At 33.6% G+C, this 20694-nt stretch overlaps 1 protein-coding gene and 1 non-coding gene across 16 annotated transcripts in view; one reads left to right on the top strand and one right to left on the bottom strand.

Moving 5' to 3' along the window:
* VPS13B (vacuolar protein sorting 13 homolog B) overlaps positions 1-20694 on the top strand; it is a 685469-nt gene that overhangs the window by 339402 nt on the left and 325373 nt on the right. For 12 of the 15 annotated variants that reach the window (XM_039853834.1, XM_039853836.1, XM_039853835.1 and 9 more), the window contains 3 exons: positions 17087-17258; positions 17750-17864; positions 20335-20476. In XM_039853834.1, coding sequence (XP_039709768.1) covers positions 17087-17258; positions 17750-17864; positions 20335-20476 — 429 coding nt within the window. Of the gene's footprint in view, positions 1-17086; positions 17259-17749; positions 17865-19723; positions 19791-20334; positions 20477-20694 lie in introns of those variants that run through there. The other 3 variants (XM_039853852.1, XM_039853840.1, XM_039853847.1) reach the window with 3 other exon arrangements.
* Positions 18775-18861, bottom strand: LOC120595921 (small nucleolar RNA SNORD35). The gene has a single exon (XR_005651033.1). It is a non-coding gene; the product is annotated as a small nucleolar RNA SNORD35 (small nucleolar RNA).

Below are 20694 nucleotides of genomic sequence, written 5' to 3'. Positions count from 1 at the left end.
TATGTTTCATCAAAAGTGTGGAAACTTAGAAACTGAGTGAAAAAGAGGCTCATGCTGCCCCTTTCCCTACCTTCTCTGCCTCTGCATTGTTTTTGAATCAGGGTATTATTGTTATCTTTATATTAGTGGTTTCAGCCCTGTCAGACTTAAAGTCCTTTTCTTCTTTCTGATTATAAAAGCTGTTCTTTTCATTTTTAACACCCTAACATAACCCAACATGCCAGTGCCCTTTTTTGAAAGCAAATATTTTATAATGCTTCCTTTAGTATCCTGAAGTGAAAATAAAAATAATATAACCCACATATACATGTAATTTCAAAAATATGTAATATTTTAAATAAAATATAGAGGATAAAATGAAACTAAAGTACAGTAATATTTTAATATATAAATACTCAGGCATGCCTACATTAGAAGACATAATGAAGTAGCCAGGTACATATAATTACTGTGAATGTGACTGATACAGATAGACTTGTGCAGATTATATTAAATAACACAAGTGGTATTGTTGATGGCATGATATTCTGAAATAGTGGCAAATGCTTTGTAAAGTTTCAGACAAAGCAGAGTTTGGTCTTTTGTTTCAACCACTGCATTTCTGGGACTCTTAGTATATAATAAAGTCATACAGAAATGCCAAAAACTATGTTTAGGTTTAAAACAGGTTCAGTTTTATGCCCAAATATTATAAACAGCATTTTCACCTACGTAAGTGTCTGTGAGATAGTCTTCATTTTTCAGAACTGTCCTATTTATCATAGGACTTTTTGATTTTCTAACTCCTAACCCTTAAGTTGAGTAGTGACACCCAGTCATTGAGTCAACCAAAAACACCCTAATACATTTCCAAAACACCTGCAAGAGGGCTGAAATTTTACCTCTAAGGAATACTGTAATAGATAGTGGTAGAAATTATGTTTTTGTTTTTGCATTGGCAAAAGACAGAATGGGAAAAAGACTCAAATAAAGGGATGTTAACTTCTTTTTTTCTTACAAATGAGTAAAGGCAAACAAACTCAGTTAAAAGGGCATTTTTTTTTACTTGCTTTGAGGCTTTAACACGTGGTAAATCTATTTGACCCCTGCACAAGTAAATTCTTTATCCCTGTTCATTCCAAATCTTAAGAAACACAATGATCCAAGTAATGGGATTACTCCAGCACCCCCAAGTGAGGTATAGGTAGAGAATCTAGAAGTGTGTCCTTACAAAGTCAGTGGGGCATATCTCTTCTAGGGTGAAAGCAGTGAATTCTTTCTTGGAGATTCCTAATGTTGATAGAATACAAAAGTTCCTGCACTGAAGAAAACGATATACCTTTATTGAAGGCAGTAGTTTCCAAACTTATTTAACCAAAGACACTTTTGCCATAGTCTACTTATTATCATTGCATAGAATATACTTCGTGAAATACTTTGGTAGAGTATTCAAAGTTTGAGGTGATAAATTGCTAGACAAGAATAGTACAAATGAAACTGATCAATGAAGTTAAATTTTAGAAATAGTTCAGTGGCAGAAAGAGTGTTCCATTAAACACTTGTTTGCCAAATCCTGTATTCACTGGCATGTGGATGGTTACCTATTTCAGGAGTGGTCTTTAGGAAAGAAATGTTTAAAGAACACTGCAAGTCCAGAAAACACAGTGCTCACGTGGAATGATCACACCTGTTAATCATATGTCTAGGGATTGCCATTCACACAAAGTCCAGTATTAACGGTGCTGTCTAGGATTGTGCAGCGAGCAGCTTACACATGATAGTGCTAATATGAGATGTAATAGAGATGAACATGCCCTGCAATTACAGAGGAATGATCAACAGATTCATTCTGTGGGATCTGTGGGTATTTTGTAGAGGAAGTGACATTTGAGATGGATCTTAAAAAATGACTACGACATTAGTAATAATTTTGTTTTAGTGTATAATAAATATAATAGACTTGAAGAATGGTGTCTCCAGTAGCCAAAGTGAGGAAGAAAGGGAGAGATCAATAAAAGGAAATATTTTCTTAATCACTTGAAAAAAAATTCTGACTTTATTAATAAGTTTCTTAAATTACTGCAATTAATTAAAAATATTGAGAGTTTTTTCTTGGGTTATAAAGATAAATAATGAAAATGTTCCTAGTGGATTTGTTAGTTTTGTGTTAGATATGGATTTAATCTGATCTGTGTGAAAAAGATCTGAAAGTGAAAGAATCTTAATGTAACAGATTTGACACCAGAGAACTCCACGAAGGGCGGAAGTCCAAAAGAGGACCCTGACCCAGAGTTCCGGTGACCAGGTTCTTGTCTCATGCCAGAAGAAAAAATTCAAGGGCAAGACGAACAACATCAAACAGGAATGCACAAGGTTTATTAAAGTGAAAGAAAGTATGCACTTGAGAGAGAAGTGTGGGCAAACCCAGAGAGCGAGTCTCATGAGGATGTCTGGATTATGGGTTTTTGTTTTCCTTGCGAACTGGTCCCAGAGATGTAGTACTGATGTAGCCTTATTGTCTCCACCTAGTGGGCAGGGAGCTTGGTTTTTCACTTTTAATTATTTGGTGTTTCCAAAACTGTTATGCTGTCAGGTGCATGATGGGAGCCATAGTATTTGCAGTGCATATAACGTTATAATGATGCTATAATTAGCCAAAGGTCAGGTCTCAGCCAGAGATGGCATCTAAGCTGGAAAGCACTTGTTTTGCTTATCTGTTTTTGCCTGAGCTAAAATAAGGAGAGAGTTGAATGAATACCTGCAGGAGCTAACACAAGGCTTGAACAAAAGACAAGGAAAAGTCTAGTGCCTTATATTAGACAGGAGGGGAGGTCTCAAGGCTGTCTATCCTGCCTCTTGTTTTGGCTCATCTCTCCCTTCAGGAGCTAAAACAGGAAGAGGGCTGAACAAAAGATAAAGCAAGAATTCCACTGCCTTATCCTGGAGAGGAGGGGTTGTCTCTATTCTATCTATCTTGCCTCAGGTTCATTTATTAATATTCAGCAAAGACTATGTAAAGCATCTCATTGAAGGTAGCACAGAGTTATGGGGAGAAAGTGGCAAATATTTTCAAAATGTACCCTCTTTTCTTGTACTTTGTGTGGTCAGGTCAAGAGGTGAGTGATTACGAGTAGTCCAGTATGGATTTGAAACCCACAATCATTCAAGAAGTTTATTCCCTGAGACATATCTTAAAATAAGTTAGCTTATTTGCTTTCCATAAAATCTTTGTGAAGACCGTTATGATAGGATTATTAATGTTAAGGCTTTGATCTCACTTAACTTTATACCTTTAAGAAGGTATTCATGTATTGAATATTTCATGTTTCTCTTCTTGCTCTCAAGAGAACATTTATGTGAAGAATAATTATATATATATTTAATTATGTATGGATTGGAGGTTAAAGTTACCTCTTGGAGATTTAGCCAGCAAATGATGACATCAGAAAATATTGTTTTCTCCTGTGTGTATGAATGCTTCATCTGTGACTCAGTCTGTGGTTGTTTAATTCATTGAGAATTCATAATTTGTGCCCAAGCTTTCATTTCACATATCCCTTTGTTTATACTGTTGCTAGAACTTTGTGTAATGACCTTTCTAATTTTCATTCCTTTTATTTTGAGTTCTAACATGGTAGGTTATGTTACTGTGATCTTTTTAGAAATACTTTTGTAATTTTGATTAATTTGCTTATATATTTAAATGTGTTACTGAATGGAAATAAAACCTTGTTCTCTCACTGGAGAAGATGCTTAATGAATGATGCTAGGGAGAACAATAGGGGCAAGTATATTACATATATTTTGTTTTAATTCATTCAAAAGCGTGCATGCCTTTTTGGACATTTGTATTCCTATAAAGCTCTAGCATCCCTTTACTCTTCTTAATAATTATGTCCTAATAATCTTTTGATTATAAGAATACATTTTATGAGCAACACTATCATGTAAGTAACAGAACTATCTGCATACAGATTTAAATATGCAGTATATATTTTGTGGTTAGTTATAGTGGTGTTTCTCTACTGCTCTCATGACATTGGCATATATAGAAAATGATATTTGTGTATGGAGTAATCAGAAAAAGCTTTAAGTCATTGAAAGCTGCAGTCGCCCCAGGCCTCTCCCAAAGACTCTGAGGGCCAGGAGTGTATCCATGTCTCAGCATAATTGTGACATCCGTGGTGTCTCCGTACACTGGTTACAAAGCTCAGATTTATAGTACTTCTCTGATAAATATATTCTTAATATTTTTATTATTGCCGCAGTCACAGAGTATTGATGAGTTAAATAAAATTGTTATATTGAAATTGTTTTATAACTATATCCCCCTTCATTATAATAAAATAGTATTATAACAGCATAGGGCTACTGTGGTATATGATTTAATTAGGTTGGCAGACTGTTCTTCATGCAGGCAGGGCTAAGAAGAAAATGAAAAGTTAAACTGAAATGAAATCATTATTTAACCCCTAATAGATTTTAGAAAATCCATTAATAAGTTACATAGGGCATAGTCACCTACTCAGTTCCTCAGTTCTGAGTAAATACCAGTGTTGCCCATCTCATTTTCTCTCTCTATGTCTTTGAACCACTTTGTTCCCTCAGCCCCCCTTTTCTACTCTCATTAGCTCTCTGTTTACTTTCTAGGTCATTTCCTCAATTCTCTTTTTTCTAGTTTACTAAAACTCCCATTAGCTACTTCTTATCCCTTGGTTTCAGTTAGTGGGTGATACAAGCAGTTTAGCGTAAGAAAGAGAGGCTGGCGATTTTCTTTCTTGTTCCTTCCCCTCTTTGTTGCCATAGTTAGAAAGTATCCATGATACTTCTTCAGTCTGGAGAAGCCTCAAATAGATTGTCTCTTTTGCTGAAGAAGCAGCTCTTTTTGGCTCTTGGCTTTATGCAAAGGGCTCTTTAAATCAGGCTTTGAGCCCCATCTCCAGGGCCTAAATAAATGTTAAAATGCTATTGCTCAACCCCTAAGTTTAAAATGCTATTGCTCAACCTCTGAGTTTGACACTTGCATTTACCACCACAGACTCAGTTCCCACTCATTTCTCTGACTTTTCCTTTTCATTACAGACACCTTGAGATTTTCCTTTATTTATTTCAAGTTTGGCTATTGTATTAGTCATTAAAAAAAAAACAACAGCATTCTTAAATTGGGCAGTTCTAGGAGAGTTTAATAAAAGGATAAAGGTGTTGACTGGTAAGGGAAACCACAGGAGATAGTACAGTACCTGGGGCTAGTAACACTGGAATGTTGTTGATACCAACAGGCTTAAAGGCAGAGAGGGAGAGGTTATCAGAACAGGGAATAAATTCCCTGACTTAATTCTCATCCTTCATCTCTGTTTCCTACCACTGTTTCTCATTAGCTGAAACCAACTTCAGAAACCAGAAGGCAAGAGTATTGGTACATAGTGTTCATAAATAGGTTTCCCTCCCAGGCACAGAAAGTGGTAAAGGGTAGAGAGTAGATCTAGGCTAAAGCAAAGACACAGAGCACTTTCATGTATTAAAACAATTTTTTAAAAATATTTTTTCCAAAATTCCTGTGCTTTTGTAGTGGAAAAGAAAAATGTTCATTTCAGCTTAGTCTGCCATGTAGCTTGAATTAAAATTTCTTTAACATCATTGAGTACTAAGAGCTGGTCTTTTGACTCTTGGTTTTTCTTTCTCTGCTTTATGCATATCGTATTAGGTTCTCAATACCATTGATTAACTGTTTTTTGCTGATTTTTTTGTGATAAGATACAAGTACTTAAAATTTGCCGTTTTCACCATTTTTAAAAGTCCGATTCAGTGGCATTTAAGTATATTCACAGTGTCATGTGACCATAACCACTGTCTCTTTCTAGAACCTTTTCATCATTTCAAACTAAAACTCAGTACTTATTGAATAATGACTTTTCATCCTTCCCATTCTCTCTTCCCTGTTGCTGGTAACCTCTATTGTATTTTCTGTCTCTATGAATTTGCCTATTTTGGGTACCTTGTATTAGAGGAATCATACAGTATTTGCCTTTTTGTGTCTAGTTTATTTCACTTCGTATAATGTTTCTAAAGCTCATCCATGTAGTGGCATATATCAGAATTTCATTCCTTTCTATGGCTGAGTAATATTTCATTGTATGTATATAGTATATTTTGTTTATCCATTGATTTGTTAATTTCTACCTTTTGGCTATATTAATAATGCTGCTGTGAACATTGATGTAGAAGGGTTGATTGACTTTTAATGAAATAAATTTGCCCAGAAGAAATTATACGCATCTTATATGACTTCTATCTGACAAATCATTTCAAAACTAATGTAATACTAGAAATGCTATTTTAATTTTTCTTTACCTGTTGAAAGGTGTTGACAACTGAGGTATTTGGTATAAAAACTAGGGGGTGGAATAAATAAAGTGAATCCAGAATCTTTTTTTTTTCTTTTTAATTAATTAATTTTTTTTTTTATGGTGACATTGGTTAACAAAATCTGGTAGGTTTCAGCAGTATAGCATATATGTATATTTACATTGTGTGTTCACATCCATAGTTAGATTTCTTTCTGTCTTTAAAGATAACTTTATTCAGTACTGATGTTTTGACTTTGAAGAGCACATTTCTGTCATTTTAATGTGATTTGCTTAGTACTAGCATAGATTGGTCTAGAATTAGAGTGACACTTAATATTATCCCCTAATGTGTTCAAACGTATTTCTAAAATTTGGCAGAGAATTTGGGTACCAAAGGGAAAAAAGGGGAAATTAGAGTAGTGTGTTTAGTTTCTATAGTAACCTTTCAAACAGAAAAATAGAATGTTAGTAATTTATTTTCTCTAAGGTGTATTTTTTTCCTCCTGGAGAAAACTAGCTAAATTGTATCAGCTACTTCCCCACTTCTTGTCATAAACTATCTCTTTTGTCAGCCCTAAGAATCACTTTCCTCTGACTTTGGTTTAATAATTTTGCAGTGCGACAAACTAGCAAAGATGTTTCTCTTAATTCCATCAATTTATAGCTATATTATGGTAAGGAATTATTGGCGAGATCATTTAGACCAGCATCCTCATTTTAGGTACTAGAAAATTGAAGCACAGCAAATCGAAGTTTCACACAAAATAAAGACTATGCTAACTTATCTTAGCGTGATTCTAAGTTAATGGAATTTATGGAAGAGACTTGCAATCAGACAACTTAAGTTTTTTCTCTGCAACTTATGATCATATTACTTAACCTCTGTGCCATAACTTCATCATCTGTAAAAATAGGAATAATATTAATATCCATCTTAACATGTTAGTACAAATGTTAATTATGTACAATTTGTCCATATACCCTATGAACATGGTATATCCCCCTATTTATGTATTCTTTAATTCAGTAAGATTTTAGTTTTTTTTTTTTTTGGAGTCTTGCCCCTTTTGTAATAGATGTAGTCTTTGATATTTAATGTTTTTTTATTCAACTGAGATGATTATATACTGATTTTTTTCTCCTTTATTCTTTTAACATGGCTAATTACATTGGTTGATTCAAATATTAAGCTGATTTTGCATTTCTAGAACAAACCTAATTTAGTTGTACGAAATCTTGCCAGTTTGTGTTTGTTAATATTTTATTTAGGATTTTGTTATCTCTAGTCATGGGTAATACTAGCCTTAACCTTTTCTTTCTCATATTATCTTTGTCATATTTTGGTATCAAGATGATATTGTCTTCATAAAATGAGATGCGAAGTCTTCCCTCTTGTTTAATCTCTGGAAAATTTTGTGAATTTTGAATTTTATGAATTTTGTGTGATAATTCTCATAGTCACCATATATTCCTATGATAATCAACAAGATAATCCTAACTGAAAAGGCACTTTGGTATAACATATATCTCATCCAAAGTGGAGGCTCTTAGTGTCTGTGTTTTTGGATATGTAAGAAGTTTTAACTTAGAAGATTTAGAAAAGAGGGAGAACAAATGGTAAGGATTGGACACTAATTTAATTAATATAAAGGCAATACAGAAAAGTATCTTGATCCTATTCTAAGCTCTAACACTGATATTGCTATATTCCTAGAAAATTAATTTATACTACTCATTGACAAAATAAAACTTAAGGATAAAATAAAAAATCGAATCCCACTCCAGTGGCACAATCTATATCAAAACTAATAAACACATTTATAGATGCTATAAAATCATATAGGTATGATTTTATGTCACAGTTAACTTTTTTATGTCATTTTTTGTTGTGGTAAAATATATCTAACATAAAATTACCATTTTAACCATTTTTTAAGTGTACCATTATATCTTATTGATTGCATTCACAATGTTGTGTAATCATAACCATCATCCATCTCCAAAACTTATTCATGTTTCTCAACTGAAATTCTGTGGCTATTCTCCCCCCGCCCCCCAGCACCTGGCATTCCTAGGCGGTCTTCCATCCAAGTACTAACCAAGCCCGACCCTGCTTAGCTTCTGAGATCAGACAAGATCGGGCACGTTCAGGGAATGGCTGTAGACCTCAACTGAAACTCTGTACCCATTAAAGAGTAATTCCCCATCTTAATATTGTCTTCTGATCCATGAATTTGGGACATCTTCCCATCTATTTGTATATTATGTAATTTCTTTTAGCAATATTTTGTGTTTTTTTCAGCATATAAGTCTTTCACCTCTTTGGTTAAGTTTATTCCTAAGTGTTTCATTCTTTTTGATGCTATTGTAAATGGAGTTGTTAATTTTTTTCATTGTTCACTGTTAGTAGTAGAAACACAACTAATTTTTTCATGGGGATTTTGTAGCCTGAAACTTTGCTGAATTTGTTTATTAGTTCTTAGTTTGTGAGTGATGTCTTTGGGATTTTTTACTTATAAGGTCATGTCCTCTGCAAACAGACATAATTTTACTTCTTTTCCGATTTGAATACTTTCTATTTCTTTTTCTTGCCTATTTGCTCTGGCTAGGATTTTCAGTACAATGATGAATAAATATTCCACTTAATTTTTAAAAAGGTAGGCATTTTTAAGTTGAACATAATTTCTCTTTTGACAATAATTTTGGTTTGAAGGGAAACTAGCATTGTTCCTGCTCTAATAAATTTTGAACATATAACAAGAGATGAAAAATTGACCCTCTTTTGCCTTTTCTATTTCCATATTTGTACTTTTTATGATGTTTTCCATTTTTAAAAAAGTGTTAAGTCAAACATTATAAGTTAAATGTAAAACAATTGAGACTGAGAGGCTTCAATTGGCGCAGAAGAAAAGGTGTCAAATTATTATATTGTTTCAGTGCTATCCTGGATGTGGAATGTAAACTTTCTATAAACATCCATCACCAATTATCCTTGTTATCGGAGGATAACCCTTATTTAAGCAACTAGTGCAGTGCTTGGTACAGAGTAGATTTTACACATATTGTTTTTTTTGAATATATAGATGTTAAATGATTTGGGAATATCAACTCATGTTGTACCTGCCAGCCCCCGATAGACACACAGATCACCAGAAACCAGTGAGTTATAGGAAACACACTCTATATCCGGCCAGCTCGGTCTGCCAGGGGTACGCAGACCCCTAATTAAGCAGCCCCAAAATGTAGAGGTACAGAGTTTTTAAGCCCTAAACCCCATTCCTCATTCTGTCTGAATACAAAAGTCTTTTTCTTCTATTTACTAACTGTCAACTCACAGGTCGGTTGTGCAAGTAGGGGTACAGAAGCAGAAAGCTTATTGTTAGAATATTATGTTCCCATGGGTGATAGCCTATGTTCCCATGGGCAATAGCCAAGCAGTAATTTTCCAGCCAGCACACTCATTATGATTAAATTAAATCTGATTTATTATAGTACAGGGCATGGAGATGTATATATTTATTAAGTCATTTTGTTAGTGGGACTTTATCTATGAGGTTCTTACATGCTGGTGATGACCTGTTACCCCCAAGAGATTTTATGTGTTTGCTTAACCGAGGGACTCTAGGTTCTATCGTCACCACCCTGGAACCTCTTTACTGTTAATTTTATAGCTAGAAGTATTTTGAAACATTTTGGCAGTGTGAAATCAAGTCCCCAAACCAATATGTAGCTCAGGGTTGTGTTTTAAAAGTCTCAAGGTTAGCTATCCCTCCTGCCCCAGCATTTAGACTAAGATAAATACTGCTTTTATCTTGGGCTTATTCTGTTTTCCTAATTTCTTAAATTGAATACTTAGCTAAGTAATGTTGAGCTTTTTTAAAACAATTTATTTCATCTTTATTGAAATATAATAGACAATTGATTGCTTGTATTCACATTGTACAATTCAATGAGTTTTTTTTCAATTATAGTTGACATACAATAATATACCAGTTTCAGTTGTATACTACATAACTCACAAAGTGATCACCCCACTAAATCTAGTACTTCTCTTCCCCATTACATATTTATTACAACATTATTAACCATCTTCCCCATGCTACACTCTACATTTCCATGTCTATTCTGCAACTATTTGTACCTCTTAATCTCTTTGCCTGTTTTTGTCCCCCAAGCCCCCTCTCATCTAGTATCCCACTAAATATTCTCTGTATCTATGAGTTTGTCTGCTTTTATTGTTGTTGTTGTTGATTTTGTTCTTTAGATTCGACATGTACGCGGAATCATGTGGTATTTGTCTTTCTCTATCCGACCTATTTCATTCAACACAGTACCCTCTAGGTCCATCAAGGCAATATCTTGTTCCATCTCCTTTTAGTCTGTGTGTGCCTTTTCATCTGAACTGAGTCTCTTGTAGGCAACATATGTAGGGATCTTGTTTTCTTATCCTTTCAGCCACTCTATCTTTTGGTTGGAGCACTTAATTCTTTTCTATCTGAGGTACTTGTTGATAGGAATGTAGTTATTACCCTTCTTTATTCCTGTTTTTAATACATGTTTTTTCTTCTTAAAGAAGTCCCTCCACCATTTTCTGGAATACCGGCTTGGTGATAAATTCTTTTAGCTTATTTTTTTCTGGGAAGATCTTTATCTGTCCTTCAACTCTAAATGATAGCTTTGCTGGATAAAGGATTCTTGGTTGTAGATCCTAGGGTTTGGTTTCGTCACGTCAAATATTTCATACCAAGCCCCTCTGTCCTATATAGATTCTTTTGAGAAATCAGCTGCCAGTCTTATGTGTGCTCCTTGTAGGTAACTGCTTTTCTCTTACTCCTTTTTAAGATTCTCTCTTTGTATTTAAACTTCGGCATTTTAATCATGATGTATCTTGGTGTGGGCCTCTTTGGATTCCCGGTTTTGGGGACTCTCTGAGCTTCCTGGGGTTTTATGTCTATTTCTTTCACCAAGTTAGGAAAGTTTTCCATCATTATTTCTTCAATACCTCTTCAACATCTTGTTTTCCTTCAGGTACCCCTATGACATGGATATTTTGACCTTTAATAGTGTCCCATATGCTCCTTAAGTTATTACTATCCTCTTGGCTTCTTTTTTCTTGCCATTCTGATTGAGTGTCCTTGTCTTTCTTATCCTCTAAATAGGTCATTTGATCCTCTTCTTTATTCACTTTGTTTATTCCATTTAATATACTTCTCATCTCAGATAATGTGTTCTTCATTTCAGACTGGTTCCCTTTTATAATTTCCATTTTCATTTTTATATTTTTTATCTCTTTGTTGAAGTTCTCACTGAATTTATCTACACTTCCCAAAAGTTCATTGAGCATCTTTATAACCAGTGTTTTGAAGTCTGCATCTGTTAGATTGCGTAACTCCATTATTTCTGAATCTCTGTTCTGTTCTCCCATATGGTTTCTGCTTCTTTGGCTTCCCATTTTGGCTGCCTTTCTGTGTCTGTTTCTATGTACTAAGCAAAGCTCTTAAGTCTCCCGGTCTTATTAATGTGGATTTGTGAAGTAGGTTTCTAGTGGCACAGTCCTGAGAGGGGTTTAGCTGCAGGCCGAATTTAGCCCCAGCTTGTTCCCCTCCAGGCACAGTCTTGTTAAGATTCAGCAAGCAATCCACAGATGCTGTGCTTATAGTTGCCCCAAAAGGCCACACCAAAAACCGAAGCCAGCTGCTTCCAGTGTGAGTCTAGGCGCTGGTCAGCCAGGAGCACCTGACTCGCTGACAATACACCTGAAAGTGGCTTGAGTGGGTCTGTGAGGTGGGGAAGGCGGAGTTTCAGGGAATCCTCTGGGCAGAGCGACCCCTGTTATCCAGTTTGATGAGGTCTCAGCTATGGCTGCACAGAGTCCGAGCACTGGGGGTGGGGAGGGTTCTACAGAGGAACATAGGGTACCGCCCACACTTCTGTACAGAGTGTGTCTCACCTCAGCCCTCACTCCAACAACTCACTGTCCCACTGTAAGTCCCTGGTGCCCCTTGCACAGCCAGATCGGCACTAGTGCTCAGAACGAGTAAGTTCATCAGTGGGAAAGTCCCTCATGGAGGTGGCCCCTTTAAGAGGCTTTTGCCGCTGCCACTGTCGCAGCCTCCATCCCACTCAGCCGCTAGGGACTGGGCAGCCTCGTGTCCTCGCCTTGTCCTACCTTCTGCCGTTGCAGGGTGATTTCTTAGATTTCTCCCTAGTTATAGGGCTTGTTCCTCTAGATCCCAGGTGATTTTTCCTTGCTGTTTGCTCCTTGTTTCTGTCACGACTTTGATTTGGTTGCCAGAAGGATGAACAGAGCCTCTATCATCTATGCCATTTTTTTCCCCTTGAGCTTTTTTTTTTTTTTTTAAAGATCTAAGATAGTCCTTTGATTTAGGCATGACTATGTATATGCATGTAATACAAAAGGTGGCCTGGGAAATTTAGGCTATAACTGGATTGCTACTCCCCAGAGGCAATTCTGTAATAAATGAAAGGGAGAGTAGAAATTTTGATATAATTGTTATCATTGTAGTTGTTATCATGGAGCACTTTAATTGTTATTATTCTAATTGTTATGATAGACCCAGAAGTAAATAATACTTTACCTGTACACTCAAAAAATATGCCCCATTGTATTTCAGCTAGTTAAGGTTGTCAAAAATTTGTGTTCAAGCAGATGTTCCAGAAAATGAAGTATTATACAATTATGTTTATTAAAATTTTTATGCCATTATGCTTACAGGACAGCCCAACAATAAAAACTATCTCTAAAAGCTCACACATTTTGATAATTTGCTTTCTCAACAAGTAAGCAAAGCAAACATACGTACACATACCCAAATACATGCACATTCACATACTTCTTTTAGAGGGTAAATTCATAAACCGAAAGTCCTTTGGAAACTTCTGATTACAAAACGATATTATGAACCTCTGGATTTTCGGTAGTTTTCATAAACGTGATCTAGAATGGACAGTTATTTTGGATGGCTATATTGTGTTGATGAAATTAAATCCTTCCAACTTAGTTGTGGTTTTAGGCGAATTGTTCAGTGTTTTTTCATTTTTGCTTTCTTGTATATATGAATAATGTCTTTAATATGCCATCTTCATTCACAACATTGGTATAAGAAATAATCTTAAAGCTTTATAAAAACCTGAAATGCTGAATGAATTCTAAAATATTGATTTACAACTCAATCTAAAGAATGAATTGCCAGATTAACCTCCACTGTGTGGAAGCTTAGGTTCATGGCAAAATTTGACTTACATTCTTTATTGATTCAGGAATTAAAATTTCTTTTAGCATCCCAGTCCTCAAAAAATCTAATGTAAAGTAGTTCATTTCTTAGTGTCTAGTAGTTGTTTTAAATGCATTTATTTTCAGTTAAATTAAAAGGAAATAATGGGGGGCAGGTACAAAATGAATGAAGGTGGTCAAAAGGTACAAACTTACAGTTATAAATAAGTCATGGGGATGTAATGTACAGCATGGTGACTGTAGTTGACAATACTGTGTTATATATTTGAAAGTTGCTGAGAGTAGATCTTAAAAGTTCTCATCACAAGAAAACAGTAATTTGTAACTGGTGATGGATGTTAACTAGATTTATTGATGGCATATCACCATATATACATATATGGAGCCATTATGTTGTATATCTGACACTAATATATTATATGTCAATTATATATCAGTTTTAAAAAGTGAATATTGATCCGAGAAGTTGTTTGACATCAACCTCTATAGCACAACTGTTTTCAAATTTTTTTGTTATTCAAATGCAGTTAACCTATGTGGTAATGCACTTCAAATTATTATTCCAGACAATCCTTTAGAGAGTAAATTTAGGTTGAACGTTTTACTCAATTGTTGTTTTAAGAATGCTTCATGATAATTTTAAATCTTCTACTGAATATAGACTTATTTCACTTAATATTTATCTTTAACGTTTAGTGAGAAACTTTTATGCGAAGTTTGGAAATCTTTTTAGGTTATCATTTAGCTTATCATCTAATCAATTGATTAGCTATTGAAAGAACAGAGATTTTAAAGAATATTAAATAAATGAAGGTTACTGTTTAGTCTTGACATACCAATCAACAAAGTATTTTCTTTGTAATACTTTTCCTATTTCTAAATAATCATATCAGAAAATCTCTCTAGTTTCTCAATTATTGGCTTACTTTTTTTTAAAAAACCCAAATAGTTTTATTGTATAAATATAATCTGTTAATCTGAGGTCACCTAACATTTGTTGTGCTTATTTATATCAATTACATATATGGGGACCACATATCTGGGGACCACTTTGAAATTGCAGTTTTGAATTTTTTAATGAATACTTGTATTAATTTAAAAAGTTGATTAAGATATTAAAACATTTACTATTTTAAGTATTGTTTTTCTTGCTGAGCTGGGTCAAACTATTATTTAAAATGGTTTCGACTGTAAAGAATTTACTATGAATGAGTCTAATTTTAAAAGGTACACTCTTAACAGTTGTTTGTATTAAGTAGAAAAGAAGTATTTGTTTATATGATCCTTGGACGATTTATACTTTAAACTATGAGTAATTCTTTTTATGTTAACATGTTGATAGGGAGCACCATACTTTTCAGTGAATATAGTACTAGCTTTCTGAATATCCATCTGGGTGATGTAGAGGAGGAAATATGAGTGAGAGACTTAAGTACTGAGCTTAAAAACAGTTAATCATTTTTCCCACCCTTACATTGAAATAGTGAGAGCAAGGTAGTGGAAACCACAGCGGGCCACTTGTTACTGTTAACTTAAGTACAAACAGTGGTGGAAGTGTTTAGCCCTTTGGGAAGTTTCGTGATTGAACAAGAACGCTGGAGTTATTTTGATAAGGGAGAATAGCAATGTGGCCAAAACTATATTCATCCCTGAGCTCTGAAGCAAGCCAAGGATGAAGGGCTGAAGTGTTTGCTCTTCCAGATGAACAAAGATAAATTCAGCTAGGAAAATAAACTCAGTATTTTGGTCAATTTGCAACAAAATGGTGAAAGAATTAAACTGTATATTTTAGAACTTGGCATAAAGAGGTGTGGGAAAATAGTTCAGCATCTCCAATTCTGGCTCAATTTTTGCTTTAGAATTGGCAATAGAGCAGAAAATTAATGTATAAACATATTTAACAATACCAAACCAAACGTTGTAAATCCAAAATGAAAACTAAAACTGCATGAGGAAGGAGAGCAAAACTTTTTCCCAGAAGTGCTTACTGATTAAATTTGAAGCCACAGTTTTCTTAGCATTTCTACTGAATATACCTACTAGCGTTAAGAATCAAGGTCTCATTGATTTGAGATGCTGTTTTCTCAGCAGTTTCCATTCTTGTAATTATAATATTCTTCTGTTTGAGGAAGAATTAATTTATGAATGCTTCTGCTCTAAGAACCTATCCTGAAAGAAAAGCATAATGGTTACATTATATTGTCTTTTATTGAATTTGACTTTGTAAAATGCATGCTTTTCTGGGATTCACCTGTACTTTTTCTTAGATGTTGTGTTAGCTTTAGATAGCTAACGCAAATCCCAAATTTTTCTATAGTTTCTCAAATTTTAGGAATTTCAATTACAGCAGATTTTGGACTACTTATTTTGGAGAAACATTTATATGAAAACATCAGATTGAGCTGTTTGCTTTCTTAGTGTAATTAGATCAAGGAATGACTATACTATTCAGGTTTAAGTCTATAATTTTCTGTCACAGTAAATCACAGGATGCTGTCGCTTTATTGTGCTTGGTGCCTAAGTATTCGAACAGTGAACACTTACTTGCCAATTGTTTTGTAAAAATCTTCCCCATTTGGTCTCCTTTTGGGGATTCAATGAAATTGAATTTTCTTCTGATTGAAAGATGCTGTAAAACTGAGGTCAAGGTAGAAGTTCATGAATATACCTATTTAGGTATATAGATGGCATGTCTGTGGTAATGAGAACAGGGTTTTTGGTTTGGTTTTGTGTGAGGTTTTACTTACCTTCCCTACTTTTAGATGCCAAGCTGATGGCTGGACTAAGACATTAGTCCATAGATAATGATATACTGTTTATGTTATGTTGTCTTCCATTAAATTTTAGGAGGTGTTTTCTTCTGACTATTGACTACTGATCACAACTCCTGAGCATAGAAGGGGTTACAAGTTTAAAAATTTGAAAATGTATGGCAAAAGAAAATGTGCTGAAGTTAGAAAGATAACAAAAGATAACAAAAGGCAGGATAGTATAGGGTACCAAATTCTTAAGAAAGTGAGTGTACAATTTCTAAATAGTGGTTCAGCTTGATAGCGATAATAATAACTACTATTTATAAAGTGTTTATTATATGTAATCACTTTACATTCATGTTCTTAATGTTAACAACTCTAAGAGATAAATATCATTATAATAACCATTTTATAGAGGAGAAAACAAACTTCGAAAGATTAAATCACATAGCTAATGTCTGAAGTCCTTAACCTAAAACATCATACTACCTACCAGGCTAACTTAAGTACTTAACTAATGTTTAAATATATATGCACGAATTTTAAACAAATAAACATGCTATAATGTATTGATTAGTATATGTTTATATTAGTCTATATTAGCATTACGTGTTAGTATAAGCATTTATATGATTAGCATATATGATATGGAAAAGTTATATGTAATAATTACAGATTTTAAATTGATTTTTTTAGTTATTTTTCTTTAAGTTACAAAGTATTATTTTGTTTTGTTTTTTTTCTCAACACAGGGAGATTCTGTACAAGCAGGTGATGATTCACTATTCTCAGATTCTGTTACCTTGGAACAAACTACAAATAACATTGGTGGATCCAGTGGACGTGTTAGTCTGTGGATGCAGTGGGTGCTCCCCAAAATTACTATAAAGCTCTTTGCTCCAGATCCTGAAAATAAAGGCACAGGTACAGGATTACTTTTCTTCTGTGCTGAAAAGATAAATATTAAGCACTATTTTTAGAAGAACTAGTAGGCTTTGTTTTATTTATCATTGTCATTCTAGTTAAATAAATAGCCTGAGATCTAATTCAGGTGGTTTCTATTAGCAGTACTAACATGTTGAATGTAATATCTGCATCTTGTCTTATTTGTATTAAAATTCATCCTAAAACCCATGAAGTAATTTCTTGGTCATATGATGTATCATTTTTGCTAAAAGTATTGCAAAGATCGTTGACGGATATCAGCACTACAGACATTTAACTGAGATCTTTCTTGTCTTGAAATAGGTATCTTATCTTAACTGTAAGGCCAATATTGATATTAATTTTGCTTGTTTTTGTAGAATCTTGTATGGTTAATGAACAGAAAGTCTCAGTCCCTCTGTAGATGTCAAGCATATATGTGCCATTGATTGTGGGGCCTGTGCTGATATGATGTTTGCTTCTTATTGCAGAGCTTTGTATGGTCAGCGAACTAGAAGATCTCAGTGCTTCCATAGATGTCCAGGACGTGTATACCAAAGTGAAATGTAAAATAGAAAGTTTCAATGTTGATCACTATAGAAGCAGGTAAATAATGAATAAAGATTGTGGGAAAGGCTATATTTCCTTTGAACAAAGTCTATATAAGAATTTTAATGTTTATATTGTTTAGTTATTTTTTAAAAAATACTTATTCCCAAAGAGGGTACTTAACAGATAAATAGGTTAATTTTACTTGGCATTCATTCATATGTGGAATATAATGTTTTATAAAATAGCAAATCTGTTCATAAATATCCACATTGCTGTATTAAATGACGTAAGCTGCTTTTACTAATTATCTCATACTTTTGTTACATATGTTGTATATTTGCTAAGAACTCTGAGACACAGTAATGGCTTTAGTTTTTGCTGTATCCTTGCCATCCACACCCTATAGCAATGTAATATAGATTAAATAGAGTAACATCTCATGTCCCTTTGAACTTTAGAGACTTTTCTTATATTATGGATGATTAAAATACATGTGGCGGATGTTCCTAGAACCATAATTTTCCTTCCTTAATAAGTTTCTATGAAAAGTATGATTATATGTAAATATAATTTGTTTATAATGATAAGTAATGGTAGCAAAAAGTAAAGTTTTAGATATTTTCACAAGCTGTATAGAAATTTTGTCATTTTTCCAAATAAAAATCCAAATGATTTGGGTTTTGTTTTTTGTTTTGTTTTTTTGTTTTTGTTTTTGTTTTGTTTTGTTTTGCTTTATAATACTAACCTAGAAGGTTTTTTAAAAAATTGAAATGTAATTCACATACCATAAAACTCATACATGATTTTTTAAACTTTTTAAATATCATTTTTAATTTCATAGTGTTTTGGCATAGTAACAGCCTTTAAATCTATTTTTTCTGGATTCATAATATTCATTAAACAATTATTTTTTGAGTGCCTGCAGAGGCGCATATGTTTCTGTGCTTTTATTTTTATTTTTTTCCTCCTGGCATCAGCTAAGCCATTGGCATTATTAGCACTGCCCACAGTGGCATCCGCAGACCATTGCGAGAAAAAGCCATCATCTGCCAGTTCTATGCCTTTATTGATGCATTATATACCCTAAAAAGAGTCTTTTTTATTTAACACATTTCTAATTCTACATTAAAAACATTTGAATTTTTATCCTTTATCACATCTATCATATTGTCAATAACTGTTAAATCTGCCATAGCTGAAAAGTTTTGTCCTAATTGTGAAGTTCAAAATACTTTGCTGGTTTCTTGAGGAAAAAATATTTTGTCAGGTATATAGTAAGACCTATTATAATAGTATTATCTCACCAAGCATATGATAATGGTTTTTATTGTATTAACAGTGAATCAGTTGATTTTTGATAATGGAAAAAAAACTAGCTCTTTAGTTCCTTTTGAATGTTATATCTCTATATCAAAATGGTCTTTGCAATTGATGCGTGAATAGCATAGCTAAAGTAACTTCTTGATGATGTGAATATTACAGTCTATGGTCTAGGTCATCGATGATTTTATTGTTAAGTTTGTAGAAGTTTTAAATATTTAGATCATTCATTTATTTAATCAAAATATTGAGTGTATATTATATGTCAAGCATTATACTAAGAAGTGGGTATATAGTGTTTAACAAAAATAGACATAAATCAAGCCTTTATGGACCTCATAATCTCATGGGTGAGAGAGAAATAAATAACCAACCAAATAAATATACAACTTATCATTAAGACAAATGCTTCTATGCAGAACTACCAGGATGTAGTGCTAATGTAAATTGTTCTGTTGATTTCATTGTCATATCCACATTTTAGTTCATTGTAGTGTTGTTTACATCAAAACTATTTGAAGTAGTTATATGTGCTCAATTTTTTAACTCAGAATATTTGAAGAGAACAGATAAGGTGAACTTATGTTTTCCAGGCAAGGGGAAGGTTGGCAGTCAGGACATTTTGAAGGAGTATTTCTACAGTGCAAAGAAAAACCTGTGGTGAGACTCATTTAGTAATTATGATTTTTTGACAATATAAACTGTTTATCTTTGTTCTTTCATACAATAGGACTAATGGTTACAAGAATTAGAACTCAAGAGTAAATTTTTTTAACTTATTCTTTCAAAATTATATTATAAAATAAAGCTATTTCTTTAAGCTTCTTATGTTTTTTAACCATTTTCCTGTATAGCAGTTAAGTTTTTGAAAAGGTCAAAGGTAGGGATGCTTTTATTAATATACTTTATCATTAACATATTATTATGTTGACTTTTTAGAAGTTTTTCCCATTCATGAGTGAGTCATGTGGATTGTCTTTTATCATAAACTAAAAGTAGTAATTTTACGCTAAAATTAATTTTTGTTTACTTCCATTAACAATGCTTTTGCAGAAAATGGTCCTGACAGAGACCATACCCAGCAGTGGCTCAAACCTAAACCAATGCAAACTTGAGCAGAATTAAAACTATCTAGAATTTTTTGCTTATGGCTTTTATTGCTTTTTGTCTTTTCACCTTCTTTGCTCCTGTCCATCACCTCAAGCCTTGGGGAAGAGTGTTGGTCTCTGGGGCAATGTGGAGGTGTCTTCCTTTCCTGTACTGACAAGCTGAACAGACGCACCTTGTTGGTTCGACCCGTCAGCAAGCAGGACCCTTTCAGTAATTGCTCTGGCTTCTTTCCTTCTGTAAGAAATCATTTTTAAATTATGCTACAGCACTCCCATTAACAGGAACCCAGAGAAGGAATTATACTATCTACAGAGTCAACTCTTGATTTTCATTTTCCTCTATATCATCAACTTTATAAATGAACTATAATGAATTTTTAAATCATAGACGGGTTTTCCATTATAATCTGATTTATTTCTGGGTTACTTGTATATACTATTTATCACTCTGGTTT

Source organism: Pteropus medius, unplaced genomic scaffold (assembly GCF_902729225.1).
Source record: "Pteropus medius unplaced genomic scaffold, Ma_sr-lr_union100, whole genome shotgun sequence".
Taxonomy (NCBI): Eukaryota; Metazoa; Chordata; class Mammalia; order Chiroptera; family Pteropodidae; genus Pteropus; species Pteropus medius.
The sequence above is the reverse complement of the archived record's forward strand: the minus strand, read 5'-3'. Positions and strand labels throughout refer to the sequence as shown.